The sequence below is a fragment of the Caretta caretta genome, chromosome 6 (genome assembly GCF_965140235.1).
Source record: "Caretta caretta isolate rCarCar2 chromosome 6, rCarCar1.hap1, whole genome shotgun sequence".
In the NCBI taxonomy this organism is placed as follows: domain Eukaryota; kingdom Metazoa; phylum Chordata; order Testudines; family Cheloniidae; genus Caretta; species Caretta caretta.
In genome coordinates this window covers 13,526,977-13,553,388 of record NC_134211.1, presented here as the reverse complement: position 1 = coordinate 13,553,388, position 26,412 = coordinate 13,526,977, and the positions used below count along the sequence as shown (strand labels likewise).

General features: G+C 51.5%; 2 protein-coding genes across 20 annotated transcripts in view; one reads left to right on the top strand and one right to left on the bottom strand.

The window, feature by feature from the left end:
• Nucleotides 1-2,900: 2,900 nt before the first annotated feature.
• On the top strand, nt 2,901-6,577 carry MRPL16 (mitochondrial ribosomal protein L16). 2 transcript variants are annotated; one of them, XM_048855018.2, is made up of 4 exons: nt 2,901-3,071; nt 3,744-3,809; nt 5,396-5,544; nt 5,830-6,577. In XM_048855018.2, the coding sequence occupies exons 1-4, from the start codon at nt 3,020-3,022 to the stop codon at nt 6,313-6,315; spliced, it is 753 nt and encodes a 250-aa protein (XP_048710975.1). In that variant the 5' UTR covers nt 2,901-3,019; the 3' UTR covers nt 6,316-6,577. The 2 variants fall into 2 exon arrangements, with proteins under 2 accessions (XP_048710975.1, XP_048710976.1); XM_048855019.2 differs by lacking the exons at nt 2,901-3,071; nt 3,744-3,809 and adding an exon at nt 3,816-3,931.
• A 256-nt stretch (nt 6,578-6,833) lies between these two features.
• The window catches only part of STX3 (syntaxin 3), a 40,056-nt gene continuing 20,477 nt past the window's right edge, over nt 6,834-26,412 (bottom strand). For 2 of the 18 annotated variants that reach the window (XM_048855014.2, XM_048854999.2), the window contains 7 exons: nt 26,207-26,306; nt 21,266-21,340; nt 20,516-20,583; nt 19,559-19,667; nt 18,527-18,600; nt 18,052-18,186; nt 14,374-16,230 (listed from right to left, as the gene is read on the bottom strand). In XM_048855014.2, the coding sequence (XP_048710971.1) occupies nt 15,904-16,230; nt 18,052-18,186; nt 18,527-18,600; nt 19,559-19,667; nt 20,516-20,583; nt 21,266-21,340; nt 26,207-26,306 (888 nt within the window). In that variant the 3' untranslated portion in view covers nt 14,374-15,903. Of the gene's footprint in view, nt 8,136-8,620; nt 12,712-14,277; nt 16,231-16,351; nt 16,463-18,051; nt 18,187-18,526; nt 18,601-19,558; nt 19,668-20,515; nt 20,584-21,265; nt 21,341-26,206; nt 26,307-26,412 lie in introns of those variants that run through there. The other 16 variants (XM_048855000.2, XM_048855001.2, XR_007357299.2 and 13 more) reach the window with 16 other exon arrangements.

The window sequence follows — 26,412 nt, the reverse complement described above, 5'->3', positions numbered from 1 at the left end:
GTGGCAAGAGTTTCCCAGGCTGTCTCTTGTCCCTAGGGTAACAGGGCCCTGCCTCTGGGGTCAATACAACTGTCCATGTCAGGGTTCCCTCCCCACTCTGAACTCTAGGGTACAGATGTGGGGACCCAGATGAAAGACCCCCTAAGCTTATTTCTACCAGCTTAGGTTAAAACTTCCCCAAGGCACAAATTCTTTGCCCTTGGAGGGTACGCTGCCACCACCAAGTGATTTAACAAAGAATCAGGGAAAGGACCACTTGGAGTTCCTATTCCCCCAAAATATCCCCCCAAGCCCTTACACCCTCTTTCCTGGGGAGGCTTGAAAATAATATCCCAATCAATTGGTTACAAAGTGATCACAGACCCAAACTCCTGGCTCTTAGGACAACAGAGAAATTAGACAGGTTCTTAAAAGAAGGATTTTATTAAAAAAAAAAAAAAAGATAAAAATCACCTCTGTAAAATCACTTTACAGGGTAACAAAATATTCAAAAACACAGCAGGACTTCCTCTAGGCTTAGTTTCAAAGTTACAAAAAACAGGAATAAACCTCCCTCCAGCAAAAGAAAAATTCACAAACAGAACAGAAGATAATCTAATACACCTTGCCTGGCTTTTACTTACAATTTTTGTAATATGAGAGACTTTTAGGATGGTTTATAGGAGAAGGAGTTTTCTGACCTAATGCTTCTCTGCTTCCCAAGAGAACACATAAAACAAAGCCTCCCCCACCCCGCCCCCTTTGAAAGTATCTTCTTTCCCCATTGGTCCTTTTGGTCAGGTGCCAACCAGGTTATTTGAGCTTCTTAACCCCTTACAGGTAAGGAGGAATTCTAGGCTACCCTTAGGTATATGGTTATGACAGTCCCTGTCTTCAGGGCAGCGCAGCCGAGCGGCCAGAGTTTACATGGTTGCCCTTGAGCAGTAGAGTGTGTTCCTTGGGGTGGTGACTGCCCCAGTGGTGGGTGTGGTGTGGGAGACCCAGATCCACCTTACTCCATTGAGTCCCGACCCAGGGCCCTGAGAAACCAGTTCCTCCTGTGTTCAGGCTCAGTCGCTCTCTGCATCCAGTCCATTCTCCTGGGTCACTTCCTACCTTCACTTTCAGTGTAGTTAGTCTCCTGGTGTCAACTAACTCTTCTCCATCATCCTCAGTGGTTGACTGGGTGTGTGTAGGGGCCTCAGCATGGTTGGCCTCTGCAGCCTAGGGCTCCTGAAGCCTGCAACACACATTCGCTCTCCTCCTCAGTCATCCTAAGCTGAGCTGAGCTGCTGCCTTTTATCCCTTGTCAGCAAGGGCAAGGGGGCCTGGCTTCTTCATCCCACAGAGTGTGGTTAACCCTAGATGGGCCATTGCAGGGTTGATACACCCATATACCATGCAGGACATCGCCAATTCTTGGAATTAAATTGCAAGTCTTGCAATAATTGGTGTTTCTAACCCATTAGACTGCACTCCCCTCCCAGAGTTGGGGAGAGAATCGTGACTCCCATCACCCCCATTTCCAGCTCCCTGCATTGGAACAGCACCATCCAATGGAACAAATGTTGGTGCGACTCATGACAAGGTTGGCAGCTGGATGTTGGGTGGCTGAGGACACTCGGCTAGAGGTGATCTCCCATTAGGCAGGCAGCAGACAGTTTTTTCAATGAAAAGCTGAGAAACATGACCTGAGAGCTCCCTAGAGGCTCAGAACCCAGAAGGCAAAGAAAATGAACTCTCTATATATCTGTCGATCTATCGCTATATAAATCTCATTATTTCATGGAGATTTGGGGAGAGCCGACTCAAGGTATCATAATGCTTGGGGTTGGTGATGTTGCATGTGACCCCACATTACAGCAGTAAGGAGTTGCAGGGCTCCCCTCCCACCTTGCCATAATGAAAGGGAAGGGGGCTGAGGACCCACATGCTAAAAGATTTCCTGCCCCCAATCAGGCCATTCCTGCATGGTTCACACTGCGTACTAGTCCCCACTGTGGATTATAGGTTAGGGGGATAATATGGGAGAGCCTCATTGTCCAGCAGGGCTGGGGGTATAATGTGGTTGAAAGGCTCCCCCAGCATGAGGGGAAGGGCGCATAGAACCCAGGAGTCCTGGCTCCCAGCCCCCTTGCTCTAACCACTAGGGTGACCATATTTTCCCAAAGGGAAAACAGGACACCCCACAGGGCCAGCCGTGTGTGAAGCCAGTCTGAGCCCTCCCTGTCGCCTGCCCCCTGGGTCCACCCGAGACACCCACACACACATCTCTACAGTGCATGAGGCCAGCCTGAGGATGCCCTCCCGTACACGGGGCCGGCCCAAGCTGCTCTCTGGAGCAGGTCTGGCGTGGCCGCTATCCCGCTTCCCGCATATTCCTCCACAGCCCGCACAGCATTGCATCCCACGTTTTTGGCAAAACTGTGTTTGTCCAGTTTGCTCTTGCCAGCTGATGATCATTTGGGAAGAGCAAATGGGACAAATGCACCGTTTTGCCAAAAAGTCGGGATGGCTGGGGCAGGACTTAAAAACGGGACTGTCCACAAAATGGGACATACGGTCACCCTAACTAGACCCCTTCTTCTCTCTGAGCTGGTATGGAACCCAGGAGTCCTGATTCCCAGGCCTGCTGCACCCCATCCCCCTTTGTGGCAGCAAAGACTCATGGGGGGCCAGCCCATACTTTCTAGGACGAGGCTGATGGGGGGAAGGGGTGGCAACAGCGCTCCCTGGGGATCTGGTCCGCTCCCGACTGCTTCGCTTCCGCCGGCCTTGCAGGCTGGAACCCCATAGTTCCGGAACCAAACCTCCTGACTCTTGTTTCCCCCAGTGCAACATGCCTACAGGATTACCGGAAGTGGTTCCTCCCGGACGGATTAAAGAGCACTCCAAAAATAGCGGCGCCCTGTGGCCATTTCCCCCTCCCCTTCCGCTTTCCCCCGCCGTGAGGAGCTTCTCAGTACAGCGCCTAAAGCAGCCTCGTTTCGGGGGCATCCGGGCGCGAGGACAGTCCCACCCTCCGGAGCGGCGCGCGACCATGTGGAGGCGACTCGCGCGCCCTTTTCGCGCGCTGCCAAAGGTTCCCGGAGGTCAGAAGGTCGCCAAGCGAACGCCCTTTCCAGCCCCTATGAGCCGGGGATGGTCCCCCGTTGGGCGCTGCCGGGGTGTTGTCCGCCCAATGCGGGGCTCTCCTTGGGCTAGTGTCCCTCGCCGGCCACCGTTGCGGGGAGGGCTAGCTCAGTGGTTTGAGCATTGGCCTGCTAAACCCCGGGTTGTGAGTTCAATCCTTGAGGGGGCCATTTAGGGATCTGGGGCAAAAATTGGGGATTGGTCCTGCTTTGAGCAGGGGGTTGGACTAGATGGCCTCCTGAGGTCCCTTCCAACCCTGAGATTCTATGATCCGTTCCGTTGGACGGCCCCCTTCGCAGGGGGCTGGGAGCCGGACTCCTGGGTTCTAGTCCAGTTCTGGGTGAGGGGGCCAGTGGAGGTCCTATCCCAGGCTGCCATGCCTCCCTCTCCCCGTCTGCAAATCGGGGAGCGTGCCGCTTCGCCTGCTCTCAGGAGGGTTGTGCGCTCCCCAGCGAACGGCGCCCTGTCAAGGCCGCCGGTTGCAGCTTCGCTCTGTGCCTGGGGTCTAGGTCGTGTTCTGGTGGTGGCTGGTTAACGGCGACTGTCTCAGCTCTGCCTCCTGCTGGTGCTTTTATTAAAGGACCAAAGATCTGTGTAAGGTCTCTCTACATCTCCTCTCTCTTATTTTCTAGATCCTTTTTGTGCCAGAGTCCTCAGTGCTGGCCTGAAGAGCTATGTGCTTCCCCAGGATTATACCAGTGAGTGCCAGGCATGGAGAAATGCCAAGACAGAAGGGCAGCGGGTGTCTTGTAATGTTGGATGCATTTGTCACCTCCCTTGGAAAAGTGTTGCGGGAAGATGTTGAGTGGGGGCTGGAGTGGTAGGTGAGGGGAGAGCATTATAGAAAGCATATTAATGATTTTTGCGGTGTGGTGGGGTATTGACTAAGCACATCGTCACCATCTCTTGAGGGAGCATGGATTAACCAGGATGCATATTATTGATCTCACTGTGAGGGGCGGAGGAAGCGTTTTGTCATCCTTGCTATCAGGGAGGATTTCAGAGTAGGAGTGTATCAATTTTTATTTTTTTAATAGCTTTGGAAAATATACCTAGTTGCATATCTCCCTTGTCAGGAGAACACACCATTTGCTCTAGGTTGTCCTATTTCTTTTTTTAACACCTAGGGAGAGGGGTCATGTACCATTTTCTAAAGGCTAATGCATTTGGGTTTTGGACCAGTGTGGGAAGCAGACAGAATCTAGGGGCTTTGAGCTAACTAGCCCTTTGCCTTGCCTCACCCTGCTGTCTAAATGCCTCCCACATATTTGTATTTCTCTCTTGATTCCAGGCAAGACTGAGTAGTAATAATTTTTGCCAGCTGCTCTTCATCCAAGTGCTGATTTTGGCTTGATATTGAGATTGAAGGGAAGCTCTGCTGCTTATGTTTGATGTAAAGAAGCAGTAAAGCTGGTACTTAGGCCTGTCTACACCTAAAATTTAGGTTGACCTAGCTACATCACTTAGGGCTGAGAAATTTCCACACAGTTAGGTCAACCTAACCCCCACTGCAGAAGAGGAGAGAAGACACAACCACCACAACCCATGGACCTTTGAGTGCATCATCACCTCAACCTAGCTATCATCCCTTGGAGGGGTGGACTACCTACATCAACAGAAAACCCTTCTGTAGCTGTGCAGCTGCTGTAGAGTAGTCATACCCTTAAGTCTGTATTGTCTCACCAGCCTCTCCCACCGCTATCATGTAGATGATAGATAAAATGGAGGAGAGGAATGGAGTCTTGTGGGACTGTGTAGATGAGGGCTTTGAGGTGGAGGAACAGTAATCCATAACCACCCTCTGGGTTTGGTATGAGAGGACAGACCTTTGCCATTTTAGGATGGCTTGTTCATCCCTTCAGCTTCAAGGGGGTGGGATGGGAATATTTGGGGATAAATAGCAGGAGGCCCCTATCATTCTCAGTCAGCTGCCCTAAAAGGAAGCATTAATGACCGAGAGAATTGATAGTATTATTACTAGTGTCAAGAAGTGTTTCTTAAGCAGGGGACTAACCCAAGCTGCCTTCTTGCCTATCCTTAGAGAAATCAGCGTTCTGAGCCCATGTCTCCCTTTGCTTGATTTAACATACTAGTTATAAGATGCATAGGCTCAGGTCCGTGGCCACACAGTTTCAGAAGCTCAGTGAGGAAAACTAGCTGATGTTCCCCTACTGATGGTTCCATATTTGCACCCTGTAGCCACAGATCTGTGCCCATCTGCCCCAGTGAGAGAGTGGGGGTGCCTGTGGGGCATACTGACACCTCTTTTTGTTCATTCTTCCAGACGTCTCCATCCCTGACAGACCCAAACTGAAGTTCATGGACAAAGTTCCAAGTGTACCTAAAGTGAGGCGGGAATTCAAAAACCTACGTGACATCCGTGGCCCATCCACTGAGGCCACTGAGTTCACCCAGGGACAGTATGGCATTTTGGTGAGTGGGAGAGGAGGGGAGATACAAATTGGGGTCACCTTTGGGGTGATTCAGCCAGAGCAAGGAAAACAACCCCAGGAGCTGACCTTTTCAGCTGAGGTAGCTGAGACCATTAGGACTTACTCCATCCAGGGTGAAGACATAAGCTAACTGAGGCCAAGAGAGAGCATGGAAGTGGTATGAGTGAGAACAACTGTAAATAGGTGGCAGAAAAAGCCCCTTCACCTGTATCTGAGTCATAACTCTTCCTGTGCTTGCTCTCTCTCTCTCTCTCTCTCCTTGCAGGCATTGGGTGGTGGTTACCTTCACTGGGGTCACTTTGAAATGATGCGCCTAACCATCAATCGTCACCTGGATCCCAAGATCATGTTTGCCGTGTGGCGCATCCCAGCCCCTTACAAGCCCATCACCCGCAAGAGCCTAGGCCAGCGCATGGGCGGGGGCAAAGGTGCCATCGACCACTATGTGACAGCAGTGAAATGTGGCCGCCTCATTTTGGAAGTGGGTGGGCACTGCGAGTTTGGGGAGGTGGAGCACTTCCTCACACAGGTGGCCAAGAAGCTGCCGTTCCCAGCCGAGGCAGTCAGCTGCCAGTCCCTGGAGGAGATGCGCCAGGCGGAAGAGGAGAGAAGATGCAAAAATCAGAACCCATGGACCTTTGAGCGTGTCATCACCTCCAACATGCTGGGGAGCCGCAAGGTGCTGAGCCCCTACGATCTGTCACAGAAGGGGCGCTACTGGGGCAAGTTCTTTCTGAAAGACAGAGTGTAATGACCAAGTAGGGGTAGGAGGGAAAAATATCAGGGACAGGTGCCTGGAAGGAGGATCAAGGTTCCTTCCTCAGCAGGTGTGAGGTCCCTCTTGAGTGCAGCCCATCTTGTAGTGATAGGCTCTCCAGGGCAGGCATTGCTGTGGAGATCTGCCCCTCAGCTCCAAAGGTGGCTGAGTTGTGTGCAGTAAACATGGAGGTGCAAGGGGCAGGTTGGGGTAACCAGTGATCATTTTGGATAAATAAAGCTTTCCTACAGTGGCATGGTCTTGTGCCTGTGCCTCCATGTCCTGTGTATGTTGGAGGCCAGAGGGGATGGTTAAGGGGCCGTCCAAGGAGTGTCAGATCCTCTGTGGGGTATTAAGTTAGAGCCTGTATTGCTGCACATCTGATCAAGTCAGGCAGATGGCCCTCTCATGCTGCATCATTGAAGTTCCTAAGGAAACTTGCCCCACCCAAAAACACTTCCTCCCAGATGACCCACCCACCCCACTACATACTGAATACACTATAGCAGTGGTCACTGAATTGAAGTCTTTATTCAGAAAGAGGCTTCTGTATAGATGATTGTGCCTTTAGAACAGTACCTATACAGATAACAGCTGATATAAATTCAGAGTGAGTGGTGTCTCCTTAAGCACTGAGTGAGGCAGAGTCCTCTGCTCCACTCACATCTGACACTGGAGGGGAACATGTCATTTGCCCTCTGTGTAACTGCAGAGGGATTATTAGATTTCATGGAGGTCTCTCTCTCTGAAGAGCCTTTCACTAGTGATTGCCTCATGTACAAGTAACATAGGGGAAAGCAACCTTAGAACTTTCCTCATATGGATAGACAAGGAAGGAGCCAAAGGAACAGAAGCATCAGGAGAGGTACAGAGTGACAGTGTCCAAGTTGCTCCTCCCTACTGCAGAAATGATTTATCGGAGGAGAGGGAAAAGAAATAAATACACTCAAGTTGCCACAGTTTGGGGGTTTAAAATAAGTGACAAACTTTCAGGTGAAAGATTTTTCTGTAGGGTAAATGAGACCATCCCACAGATAAACAAAGGAATACAGTCTATTTTGTGCCTAAGAGACCCTAGCTGAGGGAACAAAGGGCCTTACCGCCTTTTAAGTACCAGTGATTCAGGTCAAGCGTGGTCTGATTCCCACACTCAGAGCCAGAGAAATGGGGGGGGTCACAAGGATCAGAGAGTGAAAAGAGTTATATTGCTCATCTGGGGAAAGATGTTCTGACAGTTCAGTGCCTGATCACACTTCTGAGGTACTGACAGTTACAATGTCAGATGCTGTCTTTAATCCCTGTCCACCAAGGAGGAGATTTGAGCCTCCCAGAGCAACATAGGCAGGACTATGCCATTCCCTGCCCTTCAGTAAGTTTGTGCTGAGCATACACATTCCATTGAATGGATGTCCTCTGCTGGCTAGTCAGTCTCCACCCACAAGTGGGCAGAAGGAGCCACTGGGACTGAGAACAGAGCTGAACTAAAAGGTTGATATTTAGAAGCACTTTAAACAGCCAATAAACATGGTGTCTGAAAATGTTTACATTAGTGTCAGCTAGCATCATCCCCATGGTGTCTTATTTGGTTCTGTCTGCAGCCCATCCTCCCTGTTCTATTCCGGCTTCCTCAGCCCCTCCAACCAGGAACACTGAACGGTGAACATCTGACAGGTAGGGTCCACTGGCCAGGCCTGTGATGTCTCCATAAAGAGGAGGAGGTAGAGCTGGTGAGAAATCCAGATGGGAAAGAACATTTGACGGGTGGCACCAGGGTGCGGAGTGGAAGAACGGTGAAAGGCCATCTGCAAATCCATCTGAAAAAATCAGAGCAAGAGACACCAAAAGGAGGAAGAATAGATGAATCTTGCAGTTCCATCTACCTGATGGTCCCCTTTTCAGTCAGTAACTACCAGCCCTCGTTCTTTTTGACATTGTCCCCTTGATCATCCCTTAGGCTTGGCAGTGATGTTCCTGAATTGCACTTCCTACACGCTCAACTTTTCTTTTTCTCCTCATAGGGTGAGAACTCCCCTGCTGCTCTCTGATCTGACCCAGCACCCTACTGTGCCTCTGATCAGTTGTGGCATGTCAGAGATACCTCAAGCATTAGATGCAGCGCTGCTGAATACAGCGGCTAGACACCTAGCAGGTTGCCAAGCTAGACCACTCTTTCCCCCATCCAGAATAAGGGCACAAAGCAATCACAGCACAGGGAACACAACCCACAAGTACAAATACTGACTGAACCAAACTCCAGCTCCCACCTTGCTGACCCATCACACTGCTACACCTGGCTCACCTGTGGTGGGCGGGGGGCAGGAGGTGGGCACTCAGGCGAAGATGCCCCCAATGGTGGAAGCCAGGATGATGGCCAGGATGATACAACAGATCATGATCATGATCTTCTTCTGCTCGGCGAGAGAGAGAAATGTAAACAAACAGCTTGTGCAGGGGGCTTACAGTGAACTATAAATGGAAGTGAGGGAAGAGGAGAGGGAAGGGTCACCCATCCTCCATGTGTCACAAAGAGCAGAGGAAGGGGGGTCCATTGCTTTGGGCTGGAAAAGAGGAAATGGATCCATGGGTAGTAGGACGGAGATGTGGAGGGAGGGAGTAGGGCTTTTCTTTCACAGAGGACAGAAAAATGTTTTATCCTTGGTGCTGGTGGCCTTGATGGGAAATGATCGCTTAATGAGCTCATTTCCCTTCCCCTCAACTCACGTGCCATGCAGAAGAAGCAAGCCCCAGCCACGTGTTCAGACGCTATCATTATGGGGGCCACGTGAATAGCTAGATAAATAAGAGCTAGCCTGCCCCACGCATACAGCCATGCAGAATGTCATGCCCCCAAGGAAAAATACAACACCCATTATCTCATCTTACCAGAGGCACTGGATACGGCACAGCAGCGGAGGAGAAACCCCAGCCAAGTTTTCTGATCCAGGTGGGTGAAGTGGAGAGGAGAGGCCCGTCTGGAGACTTGAAACAACAGGCCAGCCTGGGTGGGTGGGGTTCTCTCACCCTTTCACCTCCCCAAGGTTCATCAGCAGAGCCAGGTGGCATGGCGATTATAAACAAAGCTCCTTCCTTTGCAGCCAAACCTGGTCACTGCTGCTATTCTGAAAGAGGAGCTGTCTCTTTAAATGTCAGTGAGTCAAGTGAAAACAGTTCTCAGCCCAGCACCGGAGGCTCAAAGTCCCAGTCTCATCCCCAAGGGAGTGCTACTGTCGTGGGGCTATTTAATTCTACATGGTGCTATCACTGTATCTACTGCCTTTCCCCATCGGTTGCTTTACTCAGCCTTGACTCTTGTTGTGGGTTGGATAATTGGGGCAGGGCTAAGGACGAGCAGAGAGACAGATTCCAGCCAGGAGCATTCTGAACCGGTGTATCCCAATGTTTGCATGGAGCAGTCTCTTCAAGGCCGGGACTTGGCCCCTGTGCAGTGCATTGGGCAGCACAGGCTGCATTACTCAGGCTGGGAGCTGGTGAGCCAGAGAGAACCACAGCATCAGTTCGTGTCTGGCAGCCCTGCTAATAAAGTCTCCTTTACACTGGGAGGAGGGTGGCCTAGTGGCTAGAGCACTGGACTGGGACTCAGGAGCCCTAGGCTCTATTCCAGGCTCAGCCACTGGGTGACCTTGGGCAAGTCACTTCCCCTGTCCGTGCCTCAATTTCCCCATCTGTAAAATGTGGGTTGTGATACCGACCTCACTTTGAGACCTACGGAGGATCAGAGCTAGTTACAAGTTATTACTACCATTCATTTCAGCCAAGTCCGGTCTTTCTCTACCATGAGGGATGCAGGCCAAGGAGACAGCACCCCTGCCTCCCAGCCTTGAACCAATCAAGAACAGCTAGGGTAGCCATAGCTGGATGTTGTATTCAGGCAATGACAGCTCATGCAGGGAACAACACAACACAGGCGAGAGCTGTTTGTGATCAGAAATAAATTCATTTATTTACTTTTTTAAATTAAAAAAAAATCAAAGTTTAAAAACACACACGCGTGCGTGCCAATACCCTCACTTGGTGAGACAATGACATTTCCCCTGTCCACAGAGCTCTGGGGAGTTTCAGGGGCATCTCGGAGCTGCAATGGCAACCTTGCCCGGGCAGCATGCTCCATACCCACCACCTAGAAAAATCACAGACATCAAGACCTAGAGAAGAGAAGACAAATGGGAACTTCCTCCCAGCTCCGTCTGTTCACCAAGGGGTCCTGGCCAAGTGCAGTCTTACATCAGGAGAGTGAGTCATGGGGCACCAAGCTGGTGAGTGGACCTGAGAGAGATATGCAGACCCTAGCTCAGCAGGAAGGACGGTGGGGGTGGAGGTGTGCGCCTGTACCAGCCAGATGCTGCTGGGCAAGGAGTTTGGCTCCCTTCACGGACAAGAATCCCCCATCCCAACTAACAAGGGCTGTCACCCCTTGGGGAGAGGACGTTTGTCAAGTGGATTTAGTACAGCCCTTGGGCCTCTGTTTATCCTCAGAGCAGGCACAGCATGGGTAGGTTTCCCCCACCGCTCTGCCCTGGGAAGACCACCACTGATTCAGTTCTTAGCTTCTCTCCTGAGGCTTCCAAGCAGGGAGCCCGACTGATGTGATGGCATTTCTGCAATCCAGAGATCTGTCCATTGGGAACGGGGCCCAAGACCCTAATCCTTGTTTCCCACTGAGGCCACCAAATGGCTGTCCTATAGCTACAGCTCTTGGCCATGCCCAACTCAGCTGGATCACACCCAAACCCACATCACACCAGTAAAAACAGGCCACCCTGATTTCTGTGACAGATGCAGACATTCAGGGACTGGCTGGTAAGAATAATAAATACACACAAGGACTCCTGATCCAGGCACATTTAAAACATCCATGAAAACGCAAGCCCTGAGTAAACAGACCATTAAACATACATGCAGAGACACACACACACACACAAAAAAATTATATCCCCAGCAGTGGTGGGCAGCTGGTCCCACAACCAAAGGAGAACCCCCCAGCAAGGATCAGACAAGGTCAGTGCTAAGATTCACGGCCTAGGAGTCACTGATCACCATTTAACAGAATAACTTTAGGTCACTCAACCTAAAAGTTTCCAAGAGCCCCCGGCCATGCAAACCAAACACAGGGAGTATCAGAGCCTGGGCTTTCAGTTGGGTGCCAGAAGCCAACCTGATTATTTTTGCTGCTTAGAACAAACAAGTAGGTGGAAACTCCAATCCTAAAGGTTCACACTTCAAAGCAAACAGAGGTTTAGATTCCTCCCAGTCCTTAGCAAACAGGGATCACAGGAGACAGGGCTTGCAGGTCCCTCCTTCCGTACACAGGCACCTGCCTCTCAGGAAGGGATTAACAAGAGAAGTGCCCAGGTTCCACTGGGCTCTTCCTCTGCACAGAGCTCGGTGTGCTCATGCATCCCGGCGCTCTGCCGCAGACCCGCGTTTCAGTCCCAGCCCTGTCACCCGTCCCGCACAGTGCACTGAGGTCAGTGCCTGCATGTCCTGCTCTGCTTTGCTTCCACATCCCGTCCCTAATTCTGAGGTTGGCAAAGTTGAGGATGCTGCCAAGTCTGTGCCTGCTGGTTTGACTTATGTCCCTTGTTAATCCTGGTGTCAACATGGCTTGGGAGTGCTGCGGATTCCGGTGCTATAGGTTTAGTGCATTGCTACACAGGAGACTCAAGATCAGGCCCAGCTGCTCACTCTCCTTAGGGTTGGCAGGTCCTGGGAGCACTTCAGAGTCCAGCCTCAATTAGCATCCGATATGCCACATGGCCAACCCAGGTAAGCTCCTGAACCCTGATCTCTCACTCCCTGTCCTGGCTGGAGCAATTCAGAGGGGTAGTTCTTACATTCCCTGGCCTCCCTCAGTAAAGATTTTAAACAATTAAAAAAATTCCCCCTAAGAAAGATGAGAACAAGACAGGCCAGTGAGGTAGGAAACACAGTCCTGGACATTCCTTTAAGGCTCTGCTACCATTGGTGGGAATCCTGCCAGGAAACAAAATTTGACCAAAACAGGAAGTGACATCAGGAGGAGGAACTGGGGTTGGTGGTTGTGGACTTGGAGAGGAGGGGAGAAGAGGAAGACTTGATGACGGCTTCTCTCAAGTGCATCAGTGGTGCAGGAGACAGTTACCTCCTGGACATGGTGAAGCAAGCTCAGATCCTCCTGGAGGGATGCGTCAGCTAGCTGATGAATGGGCCGGCAGCTCTCCCAGGAAGTGCTATTGGGAAAAGCTCCACCCGAAAGGGAAATGATTCACAGCAGAGCCCAGAAGGCAGACTGTGATTAGCAGGTCCAGGGAAGGCAGGGGGAGCGGGAAGCCGGCGTGTGGGACACGAGGAGGATCACGAGGGAAAAAAGTTCACCACCAAGATCAGGAGTGTCTGGAGAAATTGAAGGAACAAGGGAGAAATCAATTCACGTATGTGAGGGCAGGCCAGCAGGGTAATATTAAACATAATCAGACATCTAAACACTAACAGATCCTGGGCCCAGACAGCTAGAGATGGGGAAACTATCTCTGCAGATGGGCCAATGATCCCACTGTGGGGCTCAGAAACAGCCAGCATATGCACGCATATCCTGCATGATGATGTCTCCAAAGGCACTACCTTGCTCCCCAGAGTCTCAGCTTTCATTTAAAATAAAAAGTGAGTCTCTAGCTGTTCTGCTTGTAAAAGAAATTGCAAAGCCATGACCCAAGTGTAAGTGAGCGGAGGGAGCCTGCAACAACTCACAGAAGTGTGAACTGCCCTGCTCGTGAGGGTCAATTAAATGGCTGTTTTGTTAGCTGTGTGAGTCATGGCTCATCGGAGAATGGGGAGGGAGGGTCACAGACTGGCACAGTTCCCTGATTTTGGTGTCACAGGTGGGTGGTGTTTGGTAAATGCCACATTTCCCTCCCCCCCGACAATTAGCCCAAGCACCTTGGTCAAGCCCGGGGGGACATTCAAACCTCCCACACCAGAAAGGGCCAAGCAGCATCACACCCCTATTTTGATTATCTGCACAATCTGAGGGGGGGGGGTCTGGTTTTGGTGACTCATAGGGGTGGAATCACCCCTCTCTTTGTCCCCCACAAGGCAAGGAATGGAGAGCAGACCAGAATTAACCCTTCAGATCCCTTTGTGCACAGCGGCCTACGCTGCACACTCTGAGTCTGCAGAGAGATGTGAGTGAGCCCTGTAAGAACAGCACATGCACCTGCTTTGCAGCAGACTCTAGCAGCTGCCTTCACTTGGGCCGCGTCCACAGAACTATCCTCCCCACTCTAGAATCTTGAGAAATCATGCCACCCGCTTCCCAAGTCATGCTCCCTACACCGTCTCCTCTTCTGCAAACACCTTCTCGCCTGCCACATCCTCAGTGCCAAGGCAAGAGTTAAAAATGTAAGAGATTGAATGCAAAGCTCAGCTGCAAAGCACAGAACCCAAAACTAGAGCCAAGAATCTACAGCCCAAAGCACAGAGCCCAGAGGCTAGAACCCAAAGTACACCACATAGTCTAGAACCCGAAGCCAGAACCAAAAGCACAGAAGCCAGTCTAGAACCCAAAACCATAACCAAGAGCTCACAGCACAGAACCCACATAGCCCAGAACACAAAGCACAGTGTATAGAGTCTAGAACCCAAACCCAGCAGCAAGAACCTAGAACACAGAACCCAACATACAAACAAGGTTGTGAATACAACACTCAGGATAGATCCAACTGACAAGTGAGAATACATTTTATTTCTGGCCCAATGCAGGGTTGATCTCCTGCGGTCTCCAGGTATGAGGAGCAAAACCCACCCGATATCCAAGGCACCCACCAATACACACCTAGCTCAGAGAGCTTCTGAACTCTCCTGGGCAAGCAAGCAAGTTCAAGTCACTCCACCACCTTTGCTCAACTGCCGCCCCACCGAGCCAGCGCCCCAGGAAACCCCCACATTCCCCACACTACTTACAGTTCAGGGGGCTAGCTTTACTTGAGCCCTACGGAAAGTCCAATAATCAGAGCTACTATTCCGAGCAAGACAACCACTACCACAATGATAATTATCATTTTCTGGAGAAGGGGACAAAAAAAGGATAAACCATAAACAGCAACGCAACAGCAAATAAGAAACAACAGATATCATAGAATCATAGAATATCAGGGTTGGAAGGGACCCCAGAAGGTCATCTAGTCCAACCCCCTGCTCAAAGCAGGACCAATTCCCAGTTAAATCATCCCAGCCAGGGCTTTGTCAAGCCTGACCTTAAAAACCTCTAAGGAAGGAGATTCTACCACCTCCCTAGGTAACGCATTCCAGATATGGCTCCCCCTACACATGTCCCTTTAAGAGAGAGTTATTTCAGAACTGCAGAGCACTGATTTCAGCCACCCCTTTAAGGCAGCATAGCTATTTTTTTTTAACACCTCAAAAATATTCCCCACCAGAATCTTTCAGACAAAAATCAGACCATCCGCATTTCTAGGCTTCTGGATTTTTGTCCCCCTCTTAATTTAATCCAGTCCCAGCCTTCTCCAGCAAGGGATGCTGCAGGGAATGGCATAAAGGCACTGGGAGCACACAGCTACTCCAATCCTAGCCTCCCTCGATTGGGGGTACTATTGGGAATGATGAGCAGAGAGGTACTCCCAGCCACTCCCAGCAGGGGGTGCTGTAGATAGGCAGGAGCACTGGCTGTGGGGGAGCTCCCTGCTACTCCAGTCCCAGCCTCTCCCAGCAGGGGGGCTCAAGTTACTCCAGCACTGACTCCTGCCAGTAGGGGGTGCTATAGGTAATGGTGTAGAGGTGTGGGCTATGGGGAAGTTCCCAGCCTCCCCCACTTGGAGGAACTTTAGGGAACAGAGCAGGAGCTCTGAGGACCGAGCCTGGCTCATAACCGCATTTATCAAGACACACAGAGAAGAAGGAAGGGCCAGGGAGGAGTCCGGAGCGAGCAAAGTGAAGCAGGGAGACAGCCCAAGCAGTTACCTCAGAGAGGGATGTAGCATAGCACGTCGTACATGGAGAGGCTCAGTGGCTGGGCTGTGGGGAGAAGTGGGGGAGGAGGAGGAGAAGGCTGTGAAAGAAGAGCACAGGAAGCTGGAGCAAGGGATGGGGAAATATTACTGAGAAACTAAGGGGTCACCAGGGCCCCTGGATTTGCTCTGGATCTTTACCAGCCAGACCCATTGGCCCAGGTGCTCAAAAAAGTATTCAGGTGGCTTACTCACCTGGAAATCATAATACCTTTGAGAGCCATTGGTCCTTTCCCAATAGGGAGGGGGCTGGAACAGGGACGGGGTGGAGGGATGGAGATCAGCGAGGTCAGACAAGGGTGGGATGGAGGAGGATAACTGGAGGAGACTGAAGATTTGGGGAGAAGGGGGGTGAGGTCTGAAGGGGTGGAATGGGAAAAGGACTTTGACTGGTGAGTGGGGGCTGGATGCAGTGGGGCTTTGGTTGATGGGATGGGTCATGGTTGGATGGGTGACAGAAGAGTGAGATGGGAACCTTTGACTGGCATGCATGGGGACTGGACAGGGAGCTGTGGTTGGTGGTGTTGAGGTGATGGGGTGGGGCTTTGGTTTGTGGGATGGGTCATGATTGGATGGATCTGAGAAGGGCAAGATGGGGGCTTTGACTGGTGAGTGAAGGTTGGATGGGGGACTGTGACTGGTGGGATGGGAGACTAGATGGGGTGGGGTTTTGGTTGGTGGGATGATTCAAGATTGGATGGCATCTGAGAAGGGTGAGACGGGGCCATTGATTGGCAGGAGATGGAGACGGGATGGGGTTGTGATTGGTCGTTCTCACCCTTCTGGCCTCGCTCTGGTATTTCACAGCCTTTTTGGTGTCAGCCACGGCCCGTTCCACAAAGCCCACCGACTGGTCCATGTTGGTCTCTATGCGGTCGATCATGGCTCCCTTGCGGAGGAAGAGAGAGATGGCGGGAGCGGCAGAGAGCGGCGGAAGTGGCAGGGAGGCAGAAGAGAGCAAGAGAGCCAGCGAGGGGGCCTGGGCACAGATTGGGGCTCGGGGGACTCACCTTGTGCGCCTTTTTCTTGTATACCAGAGCCTTTTTGGTCTCATCGCGCGCTCTCTCTACGTGGTCTACCGTATGCATCATGTTCAGCTCTATGTTATCTAGGACCCCACCCTGTCAGGGGAGCAGGAAGAGAGGAAACTCAGACATCTGAAAGACCCACTGACCTGGGGAACCTCAGAGAGTCACGCACGGTATATCTACACTGCACAGTTAGCCTGGGCTGACACCCAGGTTTAGCCCAACCCCTCCTACCAGCCATGCACAGAACTCTCAGACCTGGGTTTGGAGGTGTGTTAAGCCTGGGCTAGCTGACTCGGCTCGGGGAGGCACGTTAGAGCCCGGCTCTGGTTTAACTCAGGCTGCAACCTACCCCACTGGGCAGTGACGATGCCAGGAAAAAAAGTTACTCATGTGCTGATAGTCCTCCAATACCCTTCCCACAATGCCCCATGAAGGACAAACTACCTGGGAAAGAATCCTAGAGTGTCCCAGCACAAAGGCCCAGGGGTATGTCTCCAAGCACACAGAGGTAAGTACAGACACAGTGGGGACACACTAATTCGGTAAGGCTTTGCAGTGGGGATGCTCATGCAGGGGCTCAGACTGGGGTGCCAATCACTAGGGTTAACTGTGCAGTGAAGATACAATGCAGCCCCTCTGTGAGACCCCAGCATCACCTCCCACCATGAACATGCTCCTCCCATCATGAGATCCCAGCCCTGCCCTTGGAGGTCTCCCCCTCTGCTCAGGTGAACAAGGCAGTCATTCCCACCACCCCCACCCTTCTCCTGGGCACAGAAGGGTCGCCATTGGGTTGTAGGGCTTCAGGGTCAATCCACCGCCTCTCCCTGGGGCTGACGACAGGAAAGGGGCATACTCACCATTCCCCGACTCGCATGCCACCTCCTCGGCATTGCATTGTGGGTAGAAAACAGAAAGGGGGCCTCAGAGAGATTGACACTGATGCCTAAATTGCAGTGAGAGAGGTGGCTGCACTCCCCAATGCAGGGGTATCAGGAGAGTGAAATGGGGGGCTTTTCCCCAGGGACACACAGAGCAGGGAGTGGGCCCTGGCTGCAGGAGCTCTGTGGGGTCGGAGGAAAGCTAGGCACTGAGACAGGACAGCAGACCTCTGGGTCTCCATGACATCAGCCACGTCACCAAGATTACAAACTCACTCCCACCCAGCTCCTGCATCTGAGGTACCACCATCAGAAAATCCCTGGCTGCTAGAAGGCACCCGTGTTCAGTTGCTTAGTTACCCATTTCAATTCCCAGTCCCTCCATTTCCCCCATCCCTGCATTGCTTGGTTACATGGTTTTCACCCTGCCCAGTCTTGTACAATCCTTTTTTTCCCCCCTACTCCCAGGTTACATGGTTATCATTCTGTCTCCTCCCATGGTTACTCAGTTACCAAGGCTTTCCTCGCTTCCCCTCCTGTTACACAGCTGTCACCTTCATCCCGGTTGCTCAGTTACCCTGTTCCCTGCCCCTGATTGCTTGGTTACCCTGTCCTTATCCCTTGAGGGCCCCACCCTTTAGTTGCTTGGTTACCCTGTTCCCTGCCCCAGGTTACATGGTTATTCTGTTCCCTGACCCTGGTTGCTAGGTTATCCCTTCCTGTCCCCCTTGCTCAGTCACTCAGTCCTTATTCCTCCAGAGCGCCCCACCCCCCTCATTGGTTGTTCTGCCCAGTTACCTGATTTTCCACCAGCATGGCGATGTCCACGAACATGTCGTGAAGCTCCTTGATGCTGCTCTCAAGCCGCACAATGTCCTTGTGCCGCCCCTCGATCTCGCTCAGCGCCTGCTTTGAGATCTGTGAATCCATGATCTGGAACAGAGCCGGGCAGGGTCAGTTACCACCCCGCACAAACCCAGGTAATGCTAAGGAGCTGTGAGCCAACACCCTGCCATTCCCACTGCTCAGAGTCACCCTGCTCCCCACCACCCATATCCTGACACCCACACTTGCCCATCCCCCCAAATTCCCACTGCTTACCCCCCATCCCAGTGTCTCCCCCTAGATATCCCATCCTATAAGTGCTTTGAGACCTACTGATGAAGGTGCTGTGTAAGAGCTAGGTACTATTATACCATTGTATGCTCCAAGGTCCCTCCTCTTCATGCACCTCCATTCCCCCATCTCCTCCCAGTCCCCACTGCGTCCTCACCCCAGATGTGAATATTGAGGGGTTTCCACTCTCTAGCATCTCCTCCAGCTCCTCATCCGTCGTATTCTTCCCAGCTTTATCATGGGAGAAAGAGAGGAGAGATCAGACCAAATCCCTGGGCATGAATGGCGGAACTGGCAGGGCTTGCGTGGGGCGAAAAGATTCACTTTGGCTGCTCTCATTGACAGGTGTGTTTGTGTGAACCCCTCTAGCCTCCAAACGGAGATATGCCTTCCAAGCCCAGATTCGAAACCTCCCCCACATTCAGCAGACACACAGCTGGGAGGAATCCCACAGCTGCCCAGCCCCACACTTCCCAGCAGGGGACACTGAGACACCCCGGGTGGGAGGGCATCATGGGGAGGATTATGGTTAGGGCTCTCCCAAATTCATAATCCATTTTTGTAAATTTCACGGTCATCGCATTTTTTTAAATCTTGAATTTCTCAGTGTCAGATATTTAAATAAAAAATTTCAATGTTGTAACAAAACAAATATGTATTTAAAAACAGCAAAATATAAAAAGCCCATAATGACATCCCCTCCCAAAAAGTGATCAACGCTGCCCTCCCCCTTCCCCCCCCACACACACCCTTACTTCTGCACTGCTGCTGGTTGCAGCACTGCCTTCAGAGCTGGTAGCCCAGCTGCTGCTCTCCGGCAATCCAGCTCTGAAGGCAGCACAGAAGTAAGGGTGGCAATACTGTGACCCCCCTACAAGAGTCTTGCACCCCCCTTTTGGGCCAGAACCCCCAGTTTGAGAAACACTGTATAGTATAGGAAAAAGTACACAAAAGATGAGATTTCACAGGGGAGACTAGATTTCATAGTCCATGATGCATCTTTCACAGCTGTGAATTTGCTAGGGCCCTAATTATGGTCTCTGCAGTAACTCAGGCGCACAAACTGGAGTGGGGTAGTTTCCATTCCTGTGGGCAATGAATCCAACCACCCCTTGGGCTGGGGAGGAGGGTCAGGCCCTGGCCACATGCTGCCTGTGGGCCATGTCCCCTGAGCAGGGAGGGTACATACTGATCTCGAGCTGCCGCTGGATCCGCCCTTTGCTACGTTCCCGGAAGTCGACCTGTGCCTCGTTGTACTTGGTCATCACATCAACAAACTTCCGGGAGAGGACAGAATGCTGGGGGGAATGAAAGGGGGAGACGAGCAGTTCACTGTATGATCTGTATTGTGGTAATGTGGGCTCACGGGCACTGCCTCTCCAGCTGGGATAGCTCTCCAAGCAGATGACTATCTGACCACAGCACAGCCTACCTGCTCTCCATACCCTCTCCTCCTTACCCTCCCCTTTCCCCAAACACAGCCTGGCTGGTTCCGACAGGAGCACCCATTGCAGCATTGTGAAAATGTGGTCATTTGCCTGTGCCTCAGTTTACCCATCTGTATGAAAGGAATAATAATGCTCTGGATAGTGCTTTTATAGCGCTTAAGGTCTGAAGGAATTATCTAGTTCAACCTGTATAACAGACCAGAAAATGAATCCTCCATGAAGCCCAGAACTTCTGGGTAAGCTAGAGCAGATTGTTTGGAAGAACATCTGGTCTTGACTTTGAACAACAGACTCCTAGAAGTGCAGGGCTGGAGAATTCATCTCAGCCCTAGATAAATTCATTCTAATGGTTAATTACCCTCCTAATACAGAATTAGGATCTTATTTCTGGTCTGAATTTGTGCAAAATCAACTTCCAGACATTGGATCTAGTTCTGCCTTTGTCTGTTGGACTGAGGAGCCCACCACTCAAAGATCCTCAGATGAAGCCAAAGATCCATGTACTGCACATTTTGTTCTCTGTAACGTATCATTTCTCACACAGGACTCCGGTACAGTCTGCCATCTCGGATGCTACCTTTGTCCCCTCCCACCAGGGCTCTCTATGGGTGCAGCCTGCTCCCTCTGGGACCCATTCATGGCTAGGGGCAGGTCAATACAGGGATCGCAGTGTGAGAACGAGGGAGTGCCCTGCTCACCTGGGATTTCCGTATCCGCAGATCCGCCGACGACTGGACCTCATCCTGCTCAATGCTCCGCTCCATGCCTGGGGACATGGGCAAGTGGGGTGAAATAATGGGGGGGCTGGAGCAGCTGTACAGTCTCATAGAATATCAGGGTTGAAAGGGACCTCAGCAGGTCATCTAGTCCAACCCCCTGCTCAAAGCAGGTCCAATCCCCAATTAAATCATGTCTCAGCCTCCCTACCCAAGGAACTTTCAGTTCTCCTCTTCCTTTAAGAAAGGGGCTCAATCCCTTACTGCCCCCCACCCCTCCATAGCCAAGTCTGCAGGTTCGCCCTTCTCCACCCCCTTCCTATCCAGGCACTAGGAGCCACAGGATGCAGCCACGCCCACTCTGCATGGCACTCTGTCCCCACTAGTGGCGTCTGAGCCACTGGGGTTGATGAGCCTGCTACAGGCTGGACTACCAGAGGTGGGTCTCTTAATTCAAGCAGCAGAGACCTGTGCATTAAGGTCCAAAGGTCCCAGCAATCATCCCTGCAGCCAGTGCCCCACTAGGGGGAGAAAAGCTCTTAGCAAGGAAGGGTCATTTCCAAGAAGCAATCCCAGCGGGGTACAGGGAAGAAAAGGCAGTCCTGAGGAGGTGGAAAGATGATGGGCAATGGATGGGTGCTGATGGGATGGTTGGCCCGAGGAAGGGCTCTACAGTAAAAGAAGGCTCCAAAACAGCCCGCCCAGGGTTGGGGGGAGAAATAAGTCTCTTACTCTTAAGCTTGTTTCGGATGCTGTTGGCTATTTTCTTGATCTCTGCCGTGAGCTGCTCCAGGTCGTCTTTCGTCTCTGCAAAAGCACAAGCAATGAAACCCAGTCAGCACTAGCTGACCAGTAAGGCCACCAGGAGAGCACCTGCTGCCCCACCACCACCACGGCTGAAATCCACCCTCCACCCCACAGCTGGACTGACCCATCCCAGGCAGGTGACCTGTTCATTCTTGTTCAGGCCCAGGAGAAAGCTCAGCCCTAGTCTACACTAGGACTTTAGGGCAAATTTAGCAGCGTTAAATCGATGTAAACCTGCACCCGTCCACACGATGAAGCCCTTTATTTCGACTTAAAGGGCTCTTAAAATCGATTTCCTTACTCCACCCCTGACAAGTGGATTAGCGCTTAAATCGGCCTTGCCGGCTCGAATTTGGGGGACTGTGGACACAATTCGATGGTATTGGCCTCTGGGAGCTATCCCAGAGTGCTCCGTTGTGACCGCTCTGGACAGCACTCTCAGCTCAGATGCACTGGCCAGGTAGACAGGAAAAGAACAGCGAACGTTTGAATCTCATTTCCTGTTTGGCCAGCGTGGCAAACTGCAGGTGACCATGCAGAGCTCATCAGCAGAGGTGACCATGATGGAGTCCCAGAATCGCAAAAGAGCTCCAGCATGGACCAAACGGGAGGTACGGGATCTGATCGCTGTATGGGGAAAGGAATCCGTGCTATCAGAACTCCGTTCCAGTTTTCAAAATGCCAAAACCTTTGTCAAAATCTCCCAGGGCATGAAGGACAGAGGCCATAACAGGGACCCGAAGCAGTGCCATGTGAAACTTAAGGAGCAGAGGCAAGCCTACCAGAAAACCAGAGAGGCGAACAGCCGCTCTGGGTCAGAGCCCCAAACATGCCGCTTCTATGATGAGCTGCATGCCATTTTAGGGGGTTCAGCCACCACTACCCCAGCCATGTTGTTTGACTCCTTCAATGGAGATGGAGGCAACACAGAAGCAGGTTTTGGGGATGAAGAAGATGATGATGAGGTTGTAGATAGCTCACAGCAAGCAAGCGGAGAAACCGGTTTTCCCGACAGCCAGGAACTGTTTCTCACCCTGGACCTGGAGCCAGTACCCCCCGAACCCACCCAAGGCTGCTTCCTAGACCCGGCAGGTGGAGAAGGGACCTCCGGTGAGTGTACCTTTTAAAATACTATACATGGTTTAAAAGCAAGCATGTGAAAGGATTACTTTGCCCTGGCATTCACGGCTCTCCTGGATGTAGTCCTAAAGCCTTTGCAAAAGGTTTCTGGGGAGGGCAGCCTTATTGCGTCCTCCATGGTAGGACACTTTACCACTCCAGGCCAGTAACACGTACTTGGGAATCATTGTACAACATAGCATTGCAGTGTATGTTTGCTGGCGTTTAAACAACATCCGTTCTTTATCTCTCTGTGTTATCCTCAGGAGAGTGAGATATCATTCATGGTCACCTGGTTGAAATAGGGTGCTTTTCTTCAGGGGACATTCAGAGGAGCCCGTTCCTGCTGTGCTGTTTGCCTGTGGCTAAACAGAAATGTTCCCCGCTGTTAGCCACAGGGAGGGGGGAAGGTTGAGGGGGTAGCCACGCGGTGGGAGGAGGCAAAATGCGAACTTGTAACGAAAGCACATGTGCTATGTATGTAATGTTAACAGCAAGGTTTACCCTGAAAGAGTGTAGCGACTGTTTTATAAAATGTGTCTTTTTAAATACCGCTGTCCCTTTTTTTTCCTCCACCAGCTGCATGTGTTTCAATGATCACAGGATCTTCTCCTTCCCAGAGGCTAGTGAAGATTAGAAAGAAAAAAAAACGCACTCGTAATGAAATGTTCTCTGAGCTCATGCTGTCCTTCCACACTGCCAGAGCACAGACGAATGCGTGGAGGCAAATAATGTCAGAGTGCAGGAAAGCACAAAATGACCGGGAGGAGAGTGGCGGGCTGAAGACAGGGCTGAAGCTCAAATGTGGCAGCAGCATGATGAGAGGAGGCAGGATTCAACGCTGAGGCTGCTGGAGGACCAAACCAGTATGCTCCAGTGTATGCTTGAGCTCCAGCAAAGGCAGCTGGAGCACAGACTGCCACTACAGCCCCTGTGTAACCAACCGCCCTCCTCCCCAAGTTCCATAGCCTCCACACCCAGATGCCCAAGAACGCGGTGGGGGGGCCACCGGCCAACCAGCCACTCCGCCACAGAGGATTGCCCAAAAAAAAAGAAGGCTGGCTTTCAATAAATTTTAAAGTTGTAAACTTTTAAAGTGCTCTGTGGCATTTTCCTCCCCTCCTCCACCACCCCTCCTGGGCTACCTTGGTAGTCATCCCCCTATTTATGTGATGAAAGAATAAAGAATGGATGAATGTGAAGCAACAATGACTTTATTGCCTCTGCAAGCAATGATTAAAGGGAGGAGGGGAGGATGGTTAGCTTGCAGGGAAGTAGAGTGAACCAAGGGGCGGGGGGTTTCATCAAGGAGAAACAAACAGAACTTTCACACCGTAGCCTGGCCAGTCATGAAACTGGTTTTCAAAGCTTCTCTGATGCGTACCGCGCCCTCCTGTGCTCTTCTAACCACCCTGGTGTCTGGCTGCGCGTAACCAGCAGCCAGGATATTTGCCTCACCTCCCACCCTGCCATAAACGTCTCCCCCTTACTCACACAGATATTGTGGAGCACACAGCAAGCAGTAATAACAATGGGAATATTGGTTTCGCTGCGGTCTAAGTGAGTCAGTAAACTACGCCAGCGCGCCTTTAAACGTCCAAATGCACATTCTACCACCATTCTGCACTTGCTCAGCCTGTAGTTGAACAGCTCCTGACTACTGTCCAGGCGGCCTGTGTTCGGCTTCATGAGCCATGGCATTAAGGGGTAGGCTGGGTCCCCAAGGATACATATAGGCATTTCAACGTCCCCAACAGTTATTTTCTGGTCTGGGAATAAAGTCCCTTCCTGCAGCTTTTGAAACAGACCAGAGTTCCTGAAGATGCGAGCGTCATGTACCTTTCCCAGCCATCCCACGTTGATGTTGGTGAAACATCCCTTGTGATCCACCAGAGCTTGCAGCACTATTGAAAAGTACCCCTTGCGGTTTATGTACTCGCCGGCTTGGTGCTCCAGTGCCAAGAGAGGGATATGGGTTCCGTCTATGGCCCCAACACAGTTAGGGAATCCAATTGCAGCAAAGCCATCCACTATGAAGTGCACATTTCCCAGGGTCACTACCCTTGATATCAGCAGATCTTTGATTGCGTGGGCTACTTGCATCACAGCAGCTCCAACAGTAGATTTGCCCACTCCAAATTGATTCCCAACTGACCGGTAGCTGTCTGGCGTTGCAAGCTTCCACAGGGCTATCGCCACTCGCTTCTCAACTGTGAGGGCTGCTCTCATCTTGGTATTCATGCGCTTCAGGGCAGGGGAAAGCAAGTCACAAAGTTCCATGAAAGTGCCCCTACGCATGCGAAAGTTTCGCAGCCACTGTGAATCCTCCCAGACCTGCAACACTATGCGGTCCCACCAGTCTGTGCTTGTTTCCCGAGCCCAGAAACCTGCCCCATTAGCACCATGATGCATGCATTGGCAGGGTCCATGCTTTCAGAGAAATCTGTGTCCATGTCCTGATCACTTACGTGACCGCGCTGACATCGCCTCCTCGCCCGGTATTGCTTTGCCAGGTTCTGGTGCTGCATATACTGCTGGATAATGCGTGTGGTGTTTAATGTGCTCCTAATTGCCAAATTTGCCTCCTTGGTATGGCGTCCCCACAGAAAAAAGGCGCGGAACGATTGTCTGCCGTTGCTCTGACGGAGGGAGGGGCGACTGACGACATGGCTTACAGGGTTGGCTTCAGGGAGCTAAAATCAACAAAGGGGGTGGCTTTACATCAAGGAGTATTTCAGGCAGGACTTCACGGAGGGTTCTAATAAGAAATGGTGCACCTAAGTTATTGTTCTTATTGGAACAATGAGGTTAGTCTGGCCTCTGATTGATACATGGCTAGATTTACCTTGCTGCACCTTCTCTGTGAGTGACTGCAGTGTGACCTAGAGGAATGAGGGGGGGGAAGCAAATGAGTACAAAACAAATCTGGTCTATTTCTTGTTTTGATCCACTCCATCTATCTTTTACATCTTTGGCTGGCAGCAGACGGTGCAGAAGGACTGCATGCCATCCACATCTCATGGCTGCCCGGCAGAAAATGATGCAATAGGACTGCTAGCAATCCGTATCGCCTGCCTGCTCACCATAAGACGGTTCAATAGGACTGACTGCAGGACTAAAGAGAATGACCTGGTCAAGTCACTCCAAATTTAGTCCCTGCGCCCATGTCTGCCCAGGCACTCCTGGCCGATGTGGCCAGGAGCACCTCGGTCATGACGAGGACGGCTACCAGTCATACTGTACCGTCTGCTGCTAGAAGGCAATGGGTTGCTGCTACTGTGTAGCAATGCCGTACCACGTCTGCCAGCACCCAGGAGACATAGGGTGACGGTTACCTGAGCGGGCTCCATGCTTGCCGTGGTATGGCGTCTGCACAGGTAACTCAGGAAAAAAGGCGCGAAACGATTGTCTGCCCTTGCTTTCATGGAGGGAGGGAGGGAACGGGAGCCTGACGATATGTACCCAGTACCACCCGCGACAATGTTTTAGCCCCATCAGGCATTGGGATCTCAACCCAGAATTCCAACGGGCAGCGGAGACTGCGGGAACTGTGGGATAGATACCCACAGTGCAACGCTCCGGAAGTCGACTCTAGCCTCGGTACTGTGGAAGCACTCCGCCGAGTTAATGCACTTAGAGCATTTTCTGTGAGGACACACACACTCGAATATATAAAACCGATTTCTAAAAAAACGACTTCTATAAATTCGACCTGATTTCGTCGTGTAGACATACCCTCAGACTTACTTTGCTCAGGGATGGGGGCGGACAGGATGATACTGTACAGCTTTTTCGCCCCCTCCACATTCTCTGCAATTTTCTCAATATTTTGTCGGGTTTCTTCAATCTAAACCACAAGAGGAGATCACTATTAGTTGTATTACAGTAGCACTGAACTGCTATTAAGGCCATAGGGTGCTAGGGGCTGTATAGACACATTTAGAGACAGTCCC

Bases quoted from the DNA above. Each gene is read 5' to 3' on its own strand.
- MRPL16 (XM_048855018.2), top strand. From the start codon at position 3,020: ATGTGGAGGCGACTCGCGCGCCCTTTTCGCGCGCTGCCAAAGGTTCCC. The intron at 3,072-3,743 runs GTCAGAAGGTCG...CTTATTTTCTAG, and splicing joins GCTGCCAAAGGTTCCCGGAG to ATCCTTTTTGTGCCAGAGTC. The intron at 3,810-5,395 runs GTGAGTGCCAGG...TCATTCTTCCAG, and splicing joins GCTTCCCCAGGATTATACCA to ACGTCTCCATCCCTGACAGA.